Source organism: Colobus angolensis, unplaced genomic scaffold (assembly GCF_000951035.1).
Source record: "Colobus angolensis palliatus isolate OR3802 unplaced genomic scaffold, Cang.pa_1.0 Scaffold244, whole genome shotgun sequence".
Classification (NCBI taxonomy): domain Eukaryota; kingdom Metazoa; phylum Chordata; class Mammalia; order Primates; family Cercopithecidae; genus Colobus; species Colobus angolensis.
Window position 1 is genome coordinate 4807666 of NW_012115644.1, and position 13492 is coordinate 4821157.

General features: G+C 36.8%; 1 protein-coding gene across 1 annotated transcript in view; it reads left to right on the forward strand.

Annotated features, from left to right (window-relative positions):
- ENPEP (glutamyl aminopeptidase (aminopeptidase A)) overlaps positions 1–13492 on the forward strand; it is an 81910-nt gene that overhangs the window by 7228 nt on the left and 61190 nt on the right. The window contains exons 2-3 of the mRNA XM_011945769.1: positions 5326–5467; positions 7834–7965. Coding sequence (XP_011801159.1) covers positions 5326–5467; positions 7834–7965 — 274 coding nt within the window. The remainder of the gene's footprint in view (positions 1–5325; positions 5468–7833; positions 7966–13492) is intronic.

Here is a 13492-nt window from a genome sequence, read left to right on the forward strand (position 1 = left end):
TTCTGGAACCCTTTATTTAGTCTATATAGACTTCTAGCAATTGTGACTACCTGTTCTGAATGAGAAGCTCTGTGTTTAAGAATTTCACCCAAAACTTGCTGTTTATTTTGCTGGTTCAGCTATAAAATTGCTCAACACAGCTGGAGAGTCTTCCCTGGAAGCAGCATACCAGATGATTTATGAGATAATTAGGTACCTTTCTTGGTTTTTGTTTTTAGAATCGATTCAGAGTGATCCAAGCCATAGTTTGTTCTATCGTCCCTTCTCCCTCAGTTTTCTCTAAAGTCACCTTGATCTGATCCACTCAGAGATGCCAGAGAAATGCTCTTACCTTTTGGAAATGACTAAATTGCATAGACTATCATTTTATTGTTCTAGGTCTAGTAAGTGACCTATTAATGTGGCATGGGGGGCCCCTGTGGGAAGGTGGTTTACTCCAACACATTTGCCTGGCGTGATAATTATTCAGGACATACCCACAAGTCACTCCTGAACATATTGTGCTATTAGTCAGCCTTTTTCTCTTAATTTGCAACACAAGTCATCTGATTTTAATTACTGAATAAAACCTTCCCAAATAAGTTGTGATCTAGAATTGTTTTGTATTGTTATCTCTTATTCCTTGTTTTCAACTTTGCATACACTTAGAAAAGTTTAGGGCCGACTGATGGAATTTAGGATATATAAAAAGGAGCTTATGAGTTATTCTGAAGTTCATGAGAAAAAGAACAGGTTACCATTTTAAAAATGCTTATATTGCATATAGTGTATATACACCAAGTAATTTTGTTCCAGTATATATTACAGTCAAATGAAAGAATCTGAAATATTTCAGATTGTGAAAGTGCTAGGTCACAGTTAGCATTCTAGATTTATAAGAAGTAGATTCTTATATTCTAGATTTATAAGATGTAGAATGAGGTATATCCTAACCGCATTATGTAAATTTTAAGGGAGTTTCAAATGTATTACTACATGTAATCTACCCCACTTCCCCATAATGCTATGAAGAGGCCATATGTGTTCTGGTGACCAGGTTTTACAGATGAGGACACTAAAAGTCTGGGGTTTTGTGACTTGGTCAAGAGCCCACTTAAGTAGCTGAAGTGGATTAGAATGTAAGAATGTTTGCTCTTAGAAAAGGGTTTTCCCCGTAAAATCATATTGGCTCTGAACTTAAAAAAGAAAAAAAATAAACATTATATAGCTCTTCTGGTTGATGAATGTCACTGTATCTATATCTGGGTCACTGTGATTGAGTTAGACTTGCTGTGATTGACATTTGCTGAGAGGACCACTGAACTGGACCAAACACACTGCACAGAGAAATCTCCCACACTCTTCTGTTCCATGTCCGTTGGCAAGCTCAGGAATACGCTAGTTTAGAAAGGTAGTTTTTGCCTACAATCAAGCAGAATATCTTTTAAAAAGAGAAGGTAAGAAAAGGATTGAAAATTATTTTCTTTCCTGGATTCTTAGGAATATATATGTGTGTGTGTGTGTGTATGTGTATATATATATATATATATGTATATATTCATATTCTAGCATCCAGCCAAGAGTTAAATAGAGTATTTGAAAACATACCCCATGGCTATAGCTTAGGAAAATGTAATTCCACTCCTTCGTTCCTCTCACCTCCCACACACGAAGATGTGTGTGGTGCACGCATGCACGCGCGCACACTCACACACACTCATTTTCTCACATTAGTTAGCTGGCCTATTTCTGAGGTGTGACTCAGCGGAGACATTCTTGCAAGGAGTGACTTTTCCTTTTCCTCTGCCTCTGGAAGACATCAGAAGCCAGAAGAATTCAGAAGAAAAAGGCAGCTGACTAAACATGGGGTTGGAGCTTGGTGGATCTTACTATAAAACTTTCATATTCTGGGAAAGTGTACAGGCTTTTTTAGAGTCTGATATATTTGCAATTAACTACAATCTGCAAGGTGTTTAGAAACTTCAATTGACTAAACTGTTAATGTCACAAAACTAATCAATGATTATTCTTTTGCAGAATGAATTCTTAACTGAGGCTTTTCTTGGGTAACTTTATTGTGACATAATTTCAAACTCATAGGAAAAGTTATAAGAATGGTACTAGGAATTCCTAGAAATACTTAACCTAGATTCACCAATTGTTTACATTTTAGCCCGTAACCCTTCCCCTTCCTTTCCAGAGCACGTGGAAACATCCTCTCCCTTTATCCCTTAACATCAGAGCATATTTCTTAAGTACAGGGGCATTCTCTAAAATAAGCATAGTGCAGTCGTCAAAATCAAGAAATTTAACATTGATACAATTATCTAATTCACAGTCTGTAATAAAATTTTATCAACTAACCTAACGATGTCTTTTTAAATGATTTTTTTCCCAGTCCAGTACCCAGTCTGGAATGGTGCATTGCATTTAGTGTCATGCCCTTTTAGACTCCTTTAAACTAAAATAAGTCCCTTAGTCCTTCTTTGTCTTTCTAAAGTTAATATTTTTGAAGAATGCAGGCCAGCTATTTTGTGAATGTCCCTCAGTTTTAGCTTGTCTGATTTTCCTCATGATTTAAAAATGCAAGTTAAGCTTTTTTTTTTTTTTCTTTTCTTTGTCAGGACTATTACAAAAGTGATGTGTCTCTCAGGAAATCACATTAGAGACACATGGTGCTTGTTTGAACTCTTACTAGTGATGCTTCCTCTGATAGCTTGCTTAAGGTGGTGTCCAACAAATGTCTCCATTGTAAAGTTACAATGTTTCTCTTTAGGTAACTTTCAGGGTGTTTTTTTGAAACCTTGCAAATATCCCTTCCTCCCCAAACTTTCACCCCCTTGTTTTGGCACCCACTGATGATTTTTTTAAAATCAAATTTTCCTTCAAATATCATTAGTAGACAATCTACTGGAAGGAAGAAATTTCCCTTGTCACCCATTTATTTATTCATTTTAAAAAATCAGAGTAAAAATTCAGAGATTGTTAATTTATTCAATGAGTTATAATCCTATTGTTTATTTTGATATTCCAATACTCTTATATTTGGCCAAAGGCAGTCAAATCCTTGACTGTAATAAATCCTTGAATCAAAGTAATGCTCTTATAATTCTTATAATGCAAAATAATTCTCATGCTCTTCTCATGATCTCTGATATTTTCCTGATCTGGCCTCTGCTGACCTCATGTCCAACTTATCTCTGGCTCCAGTCCGTCTGGATCAGTGTTCTTTAGCCACAGGGGACACCTTTCAATTCTTCAACCACATCAGGTTCTTTTTCATCTTAGGAACTTTGCACTAATGGTTCCTTCTACTCGAACATATTTCCCTGAATCTCCACTTGCCTGGCTTTTTCTTATTATTTAGATCTTGGCAAACCAAGAGATTGTGGCTACTCTATCTAATGTTGTTGCTTACCACTTTTCCTAGTCATTCTTTGTCTCTTTCAGTGTTTTATTTTCTATATAGCTATCATCACTCTCCTAAATTATTTATTTATTTGTGTATCTCTTGTCTAACACTCTGTAAGCCATCTGGAATCTTATCTATACATGTAACCACCCAGTCGGTTCACCGTGCCCACTGCCTAGACAGAGTCGATTTATCAAGATAGGGGGAATTGAAACGGAGAAAGAGTAATTCATACAGAGCCGGCTGTGCAGGACACCGGAATTTTGTTGTTACTCAACTTTGTCTCCCTGAGCATTTGGGGATCAGAGTTTTTAAGATAATTTGGCGGGTAGGGGCTTGGGAAGTGGGGAGTGCTGATTGGTCAAGTTGGAGATGGAATCATAGAGGGTCGAAGTGAGTTTTTCTTGCTGTTTTCTGTTCCTGGGTGGGATGGCAGAACTGGTTGAGCCAGATTACTGGTCTGGGTGGTGTCAGCTGATCCATCAAGGACAGAGTCTGCAAAATATCTCAAGCACTAATTTTAGGTTTTACAGTAGTAATGTTATCCCCATGAGGAATTTGAGGAGGTTGTGACTCTTGCAGCCAGAGGCTGCATGACCCTTAAACTGTAATTTCTAATCTTGTAGCTAATTTGTTAGTCCTGCAAAGGCAGACTGGTCCCCAGGGAAGAAGGAGGTCTTTTCAGGAAAGGGCTATTATCAATTTGGTTTCAGAGTCAAACCATGAACTGAATTCCTTCCCAAAATTAGTTTGGCCTGCGCTCAGGAATGAACAAATACAGCTTAAAGGTTAAAAGCAAGATGGAGTCGGTTAGGGCTGACGTTTTTCACTGTCATAATTTCCTCTGTTATAATTTTGCAAAGGCGGTTTCATACAGCAGCCAGAAAAATGTCTGCAAATGTGTGCATGCATGCATAGGTGCTTGTGTGTGCATGTGTGTGTGTGGAAGGAACTCAATTAATATTTCTTGGATGAATGGATAATGTAATAATTTAGCCTGATATTCTTTATGGTATGTCTTTCTTAGTTTTGAGAATCCTGAACGACAACATTTTTCCGTATACATATTATTAATGAATAGAAATTACCATTTCTTTACTTTTATACTTTTTACTTTGCTTGATTTTCTAATAAGCAAATATACAATATTCTCTTACTGTAATATGTTTACATGTAAGAAGTGTATGCTTATTGATTTTTTGAGCAATTACTCAAAATAATATTTTCACCTTGAAATTATGAAAACAGTAAACATTAACATTTTAGTTTACATAAGCATATGCCTAGTTAGAGCCATAAAAAAACTGCTGCTGTCTCTTTTTAAGAGTGAGCTTTAATCTGGGACAAAGGTTACTTCACCTAGGAGATTACTCAGCACTGCCTTTACATGGAAATGAAACTGGGGGTTTTGTCCCTGATGTAACACAAATAACAAAGAATGTGCCATTAGGGGCAGGGATTGGGGACTCCGTAATAAACTCCACTCTGTGACAGAAGACAGCTGTTCACTTCCCATAAGGGCAGTTAGACACAAGCTTTTAAGTTTGGCTCTCTGTTTATCTACTTATTGCTCAATGGGTTTGGAGTGGAGAGAGTACTAGCTCATAATTGGATTTATTTTTGCTCCTCCACAGATTTTTAGTTATGGTACCAAAATAGCTGTTAGGTTGATGCAGAAGTAACTGTGGTTTTTGACAAATAAATATGTGAATGAAATATCTGAAGCAATCTGTCTCAGAATTTTTAAAAAATTTGTTAACCTAAAAATTCCAGGAAAACTTTTGACAAGTATTTCATAGTCTTCTAGATGGAACCTCATTTTTGAAAATGTAATAGTTATAATTGCATAGATGATTTTTTTTTCCTCCAGGAATAGAGACATAGGGGTTGTCAGAAGAAGCAGCATGCATTTTGTTTGTGTGTTTCTTTCGAAGGAGCATAGCGGCCACCGATCATGAACCGACAGATGCCAGGAAATCGTTTCCTTGTTTTGATGAGCCCAACAAAAAGGCAACTTACACAATATCTATCACCCATCCCAAAGAATATGAAGCACTTTCAAATATGCCAGTGGCGGTAAGTATTTTTTAAATGTTTTGTTTATGCAGAGAGTCTATTGACAACATTAGGCCAATTACCTGATTTTCTGTGAAAGAGAACCTATTGAATTCTAAAACTAAATGTGCGCTAATAGTTTATTTAGCCGAGTGAAATACGTTTTGGCAATCTTTTTCTTTGAGTCCTAGAAGTCTGTAAGATATCACAGTCCGGTAAGAAAGGCACACTGGTGTTTCTATGCAAGAGACAATGCCGTAGACACATACATCTGCTTGGGCTCTGCTTAGCTGCCAGCATCCCTGAGTCGTGACAAATTGCAGTAATGGCAAGCTAATGGAATTACAGACTTGAAAATATTTGAGGGCTACTCACTATTTAGTTTTCAGGTGAATATAAACCCAGTTTTGGTTTTGTTACAAAAAAAAAAAAAGATAAAGCTACTATAAAAAAAAAATCATCACTTAAACACTGGGTTGTGGAAGCAAGCTCCAGGGAACACTTTGCCCATAGACTCTTTTGGTGAATGGGAAGTGCTTGTTAAATGTCTGGAGAAAAAAAACAGGCTATAAAGAAAGATGAGTTCATGTCCTTTGCAAGGACATGGATGAAACTGGAAACCATTATTCTCAGCAAACTAATGCAGGAACAGAAAACCAAACACCGCATGGTCTCATTCATAAATGGGAGTTGAACAATAAGAACACATGGACACAGGGAGGGGAACGTCAACACCAAGTCCTGTCAAGCAGTCGGGGTCTAGGGGAGCGATAGCACTGGGAGAAATACCTAATGTAGGTGATGGGTTGATGGATGCAGCAAACCACATGGCACGCGTATACCTATGTAACAAACCTGCATGTTCCGCACATGTATCCCAGAACTTAAAGTATAATTAATAAATAAATAAATAAATAAATAAATAAATAAATAAATAAAATTAAAAAAAGAAAAAAGAGAAAAAATTTTTAAAAGGCTGATAATTTCTGCCTGCATAAATTATTCATTAACATAAAACACTTTTCTCTGTTAATTGCATCTATCCCCATAATGGATAATATTGTTACCTAGAGTTTCATTACCTCAAAGTTGAGGTTTACATACGTTATACATTTGACATGTAAAAGGGTCAGGCTCATCTTTAGGTATAATAATCAGAAGGACACTGGCCCCAAATTATGTCTCCCATCTTTTTGATCCACTATTTTAAATATTATCTTAAAATTCATCTTTTTAAATGATAAAATATTCCTTGAGAAAGCAACAACAAAATGAAGCAAATAAACACTTAAGAGGATTAAAATGTACTCTTAGCAGCCATCCATGCCTCAGTGAGAATTAATTACCAATTTGTTTTCTTCTAAGGTTTGATTGGAGAAGAAAGAGGAAAGGATAAACTTAAAGTATGACACACCAATCTAGATGAAGTTGGGGGGGAAAATGGCAAATTCACCAACTTCTGCTTAAGATCTTCCCTTATGCCCTTTTCACTGTGCAGAGTTACACTTTACCTTCTACTAGATCCAAATAGTAGTCCTGGAAGAAGGAGAATATCTGGGTTCTTAGGAGATCAAAACTAACACTACTAGGTTTTTATGGTAGAGTAATGTGGCCTGGAGCTCCACCACAATTATACAAGGGCATGCACACACATGCTTGAAGTGTCAGCGGCACCCATTCTAGTCCAGCCTCCCTCACTTAATCTCTTTTTAAACCATCCCCAATAGAGTGGCTGCAGGAGATGTAGAAATGTTTAATAATGGAAGCAGGAGTTGGGCAAGTTTTCATGGTTGAAGTGTTAGGATTGGTGATCGACAGTGAGGACAGCAGAGCTGGCATGGACAAAACAAGCCAGATAGGTCAATAGTTGTGTCAAGCAATAGAATCCTTCTCTCTGTCCATGGAGACCGAGGCACTGACTTCGGTGACAATACCTTTGGTCTTTGAAGTAGACAATCAAAGATGGAAAAGAGAAGCCAATGTTCCACTACACTGGGTACGGCAATTGCCCTCCTGCACGGTCGAATCAGCAAATACCTGAGCATGAGCCTGTTTTTCATTAGGAGATTGCGGTACTCTCAAATATTATGGTCAGCATGATATGTTTAGTGTAGACAGATAAACTCCTATTCCACTGATAGTCCAGTCAACATTTTATTTCTCCCTGAAAAACCTAATATAGTGTGTAATTCAGTCAGTCTTTAACAGTTCTAAAAACATAGTAAATTTTCCTATAGTCTTTTCCACAGGACCACAAACAATTAGACCGCTAAGCTTTGACAAAGGACTTCTGACTAGAAAGCAAGGTTTGGGGCAATCGTTTGTTTGTCTTGCGTATATATGATTGATATTTTGATAGCTAAAAGTTTATCTTTTCTTTTCAATAGAAAGAAGAGTCAGTGGATGATAAATGGAATCGAACAACTTTTGAAAAGTCTGTCCCTATGAGCACGTACCTGGTGTGCTTTGCTGTACATCAGTTTCACTCTGTAAAGAGAATATCAAATAGTGGAAAACCTGTGAGTCTCATTATATTTTAAAAATTTACCACCTATGCATTTGTAATTAATTTTCTACCTATTTTGAATAGTTTTTTTTTTTTTTTCAAACAACATGCCAGAAAAGCCCATTAGTCCCCAGGGTCTGTGAACTTGATAATACATAGAACAATATAGAAAAATGTAGGCTGAAAGGACACAGGTAAAAAATAAACCAACACAACTGACATAGATATTTATGGCCTTAAATTATTTCAAGAGAACATTTGCTATAAATCAAAAACTAGCTCCTAAGTATACCGGCACAAATATGTTAACATGTTTGGGTATGCCCAATGTAAAAAAATGGTTGGGTATATGTGTACCTCTTTCAGATTTAACTAGAGAGAGAGGAGGAAACCTGAGGTAAAGGAATATCCTTCAAATGACGAGGCACTGAGAAGTTTATGGCTCCATTCCTATATGTAATCAAAATGGGTAGCAGCAAAGTATCCAAAAGCATTTTTTAAAAGTATGATAAAATATAAATAAGCTTTTTAAAAAAATATCAAGATGACTAGTTCAATAGTTTTCTTTTTTTTTTTTTTGAGATGGAGTCTTGCTCTGTCACCCAGGCTGGAGTGCAGTGACGCGATCTCAGCTGACTGCAATCTCCACCTCCCAGGTTCAAGCGATTCTCTTGCCTCAGCCTCCTGAGTAGCTGGGACTACAGGCGCCCACCACCACGCCTGGCTAATTTTTGTATTTTTAGTAGAGACGGGGTTTCACCATATTAGTCAGCTTTGTCACGAACTCCTGACCTCAGGTGATCCACCGGCCTTGGCCCCCTAAAGTGCTGAGATTACAGGTGTGAGCCACTGCGACCAGCCTAATCGTTTTCTTTTGAAGAACCACATACTTTTACCTAATTAATTTTTTTCATTTTGGAGGCCCCCATTTTGCTTATGTCCTGAACATATGTTCAGGTTGTCTATTAAGCCAGTTCCAGTTAATCCACCTCTGCGCCATATAGTTTAAATATATAAAGCCTCACCATCTTTGCAATATAATTTTACAAGGAGGAAATCATTACCCCCATTTTAGAGATGAGAAAAATTGAAGTTTAATGAATTTGGGTTATTTATTCAAGATGACCGAGCTGGCAAGTGGTAGAGACTTAAATTCCAAACTCCTTCCAAATACTGTATCTTGTTTAGCCTTCTGAAGTGTGATATTCTGAAAATATCTTTACCTCTTCATCAGTCATTGGAGGAGAGAGGATGGGTTCCTCTATTTCCTGTGAAATTAACAAAGGAAAATTTGCCTTTGCTTTGGTGTAGTAGGAGTTGATATTTAGATGTCCTCAACCTGGGTTGCCAGCATGCTGCCTATACTGTATCGAAATTATAGCGAGTGGGGGATGTCCACAGACCTTTTCAAAGGGGTCGCATATCATGAGGACTCATCCATATTCTAACTTTCCCTTGCCACATAGGTTGCTTTGATGCCAACTTCAGTCATGGTAAAGGGAACTACCAGTGGCTGACAGATAATATTAGGTATGAAAAGGAAATGGCTTCAGAAAGAGGAAGTTGTTTTTTCTAGATTGTGCTGAGTGCAGTCGATGGCATTCCTCTTGCTTAATATAGAGGTGAGAACATTAGCCAAGCTTGCTTTTTTCTTTCAGTCTCATAGCAAACATGCAATTTTCATCTGAAGCTGCTTTCTTCATCATTGACAATTCTATTGCATGGCTGTCTTTCATCATGTGCAGGTGTTTCCCACACCAAGTTTTAAAAATTATTATTACATTCTGGGCAAATTTTTCTATTTGAGGTAGAAATACCAAGAGGAAACAGAAAGGCTAAGCAATTGTACTAAAGATGACAGAGTCTCGTAGGTAAGAACAATGCATTTAACCAATCAGCAGAGGACATAGTATTTGCAGTTATTTTCTAATAATGACAGTGAGCTTGAATTTCCAATATGACTCTATCACCAGGTCCTCTGACCAAGGACACTTACTTGTAATATTATACTAGCTAGGTAAATTGTTAGAGCTTGTACCAGTTAGTTAGCTGGGTTCTTAGGATGGGTTTTATATAAAGGATTTGAAGGGACATAATGAAAAACTACAGTTCTGCAAAAGATTTCAAAACGTCCTGTAGGTGGTAATTATTTCTTAAATGGTTTTTCTATGAAAACTGAAAGCGTAACATTTTGTCTTAAATAAGTGATGCGTTCCATCATTTGGGAGGGAAACAAACATAATACTGTTTTAATACATTACTTTCCAATCATCTATTTTATAAAAGATCAACAGAAGCCAAACTCCCTTTTAAAACTTCTCAGAGGCTCTGAGCCAGAAAAGTTCCAAGAAAATCAGATGTGCCGCTTTCCCCTTCCTCCAACCCTTCCGTAGAAGATAGGTAGCCAGAGTTTCCCCTCCTGAAAAAACTGTGGGTCCGTTTCGTTTAAAAGTTGAACAGAACCTTATGGGAGAAATTTAAGGCATCTAGTGTGAATGCAAATGCTCCACAGTGAGTTCCTCCTATTTGGCATTTGGGAGGTTCGCCTCCTGGCTCCCTACCCACTCACTGTAAGTTGAAATCTAATAGTTGACACCCACCCAAGTACAAACTGCTCCTGGTATGATTTCCTACTCCAGAGAGTTACAGAAAAACCAACCTACTTAAATCTATTGAAATGTAACACCAGAGGAAACTCACACCAGCCTCAGAGTCCTACATTCTTAGAACTTAACAGACAAGCTAAGAACAACCAGGTATATGAGGAAAACAAGTAACATAAAAGAATAACATCTAAGACAAATAGAAACACAGTGGGAGAAAATGGTGATAATTGGAAAAACAAAAGAGAATTCCAAAAAGTCGTAACAAAATTAAACATGCATACACAAAACCTTTAATTAATATATTCAAAAATTCAAGAATATGATTGTCATAAAATAAAAAGCAAAAAGTGATGAGAAAGCAATCAGAAATAGTAGTCAGAGTTTTAGAACATGATTTCCAAAGCATGACTTGGGTCTGATCCCCAGGAACCTGTTTCTGACCGATTCCTCCCAAAACTGGAGCTCAGTGTGCTTATAGCTCCCGATCCTTAGGTCTTGTTCCCATTTTTATATTTTATCACTAATTTCTGAGTATTAGGATTAGTGGGGTACATCAAAGCATCCCTTTACTGTACCACCTGGCCCCAAAGTCATTTTATTACTTTTTTAGTAAAAAACAAAAATAAAAAATGAAGCCATGTAGCTGTTTTGTACACCATTATTAGGTGACTATTCTTATCCACTCTTCTTCTGGTACATTAACCACCTGCTATTCATAATCAGATTATACTGTGCAATCTAAGAATCTATAATGCCCTGATTAAACTCTCTTGGGCATATTTGCCTCTCTGACAATAGTTCCTTTATGTCAATAAATACAGAATCAATGCCTGTATTCTTAATTGTTTAGTTGGAGAGAGTATAGCCGACTTTAGAGTTGAACCATTCATTATGTTTAAAATATCCTTGTTGCTCATGAGAAAAATTAAACTGGTTTTGAAGGTAGCTCAGAAGTCTTTTCTCTCTTCATATTTTCCTTTTAAATTAATTGCATTGCATTTTGATTCAATTCTAAACAGAGTAACATGAAGAATTACTAAGAATAGTTTAGCAACAATTGAGGCCAGCCACTGATTGAAGGATTTTTTACAACTCTGCAAGAAATCTACTCCTGAGGCCTTCTTCAGGTTTAGTTGATTGATTAGGGTTTTACAGTAAATGAAATCACTGAATTTTGCCACAGAAAAATAAAAAAGTGGACACACCCTGAACTGTGCATAGTATGGAGAGATTATATGACTTTTTAGTTATATGAACAAGCTGTCTAGTTATTGTTTTTTAAAAAAAAACAAAACGTAATCCTATTGTTCCCGCAGGAGTCATCAGAGAGGAAACAACATTCCCAATAAGCACGTCATGAACCTGAGAGTTCAGCACAAAGTTCCCCATTGGAATATATTGCAATTCATTTTCAAACCAAGAACAATGTACATTATAAATATATTTTTGAGTTTTTAAAATTATAGATTTAATTCATGTACGTTATTGAAAATTGGGAAAATACAAAGTAAGAAAAAGAAATCACCCGTATTAGTATACATAAAATCATTTGAAGTTGTTAGGTTTGTGATGATGCCTTCTGAGGAACTGTTGGTCTACAGTAATTTTCCCACAATGCTTTAGCTTTGCATGAGTCTTTAAGGAATCAAATTCAGGACGAGTTAAATGACAATGGTGACTGGGCGCTGTGGCTCGTGCCTGTAATCCCAGCACTTTGGGAGGCTGGGGTGCTCAGATTATTTGAGGTCAGGAGTTTGAGAGCAGCCTGGCCAAAATGGCGAAACCCTGTCTCTACTAAAAATACAAAAATCAGCCAAGCGTGATGGCGCGTGCCTGTAATCTCAGCTACTCGGGAGGCTCAGGCAGGAGAATCGCTTGAACCCAGGAGGCAGAGGTTGCAGTGAACTGAGATGGCGCCACTGCACTCCAGCCTGGGTGACAGCGCAAAACTGGGTCTCAAAAATATAAATAAGCAAATAAATAAAAAATAAATGGCATGAGTGATTCTGTTGTTGAGAAACAAAAATCTCAGGAGGCCTTGAATTTCTTTGGGCACATTTGGCATCTGTATTTTACAAAGAAGTATGTGCAAAAACAAGAAATTAGCTTGTCGGAGATTATTTCAACTCTAGTCAAGTTTTCCTTGGCTTTCCTAAACAGAAGAGGAAGTTGGGAAGAATTATTCACTAAGAGAATGCTGGTATAAGATATTATCCATTTAATTAGGCTTATACTCTGACCATATTAATTCTTATATCTCAGTAGAAGGGATTATGTTGTACTTTCTTCCAAAAAGTCTTACCAGGTGATCGCTGAATAATTGCATCTAGGATTTTATCTGTGAATGGGTTCTTCCTCCTGTCTGTGTCTTCTTACTTGCTTCCATTGTTTGGCTGGATTAGAAAGATTGGCTGAGGGCAGAGAGTATGTATATATATATGCCATGGATTTTTAAAAACAGCCTATCTTTATAACAGTTTTAGGTTTTGTGCCATAGACTTTGATTTATGTATTGCTCTTCATAGCAATAATCTTATTTTTTAAGTTTTAATGCCCAGAGGTATATTTTTAAACTTCTTATTTTGAAATTTAGATTTACAGGGAGATGCAAAGACACAACAGAGTCTCCATGTAACCTTCCCTTAATGTTGATATCTTATATAACCATTTATCAAACATTCGTCAAATCTAAGAAATCAATATAATACAATACTATTAACTAAACAACAGTCTTTACTTGGATTTCACCAGTTTTTTCACTCATGTGCTTTTTCTGTTCCAAAATCCAATAGATGATACATCTACATTATACTTAGCAGTGTGTCTCCTTAATTCATTCTAATATATGACATTTCTCAGCATTTTTTTCTTTTTTATGATCCTGACACTTTTTAAGAGTACAGTTCAGATACTTCGTAGAATGTTTCTCTGTTT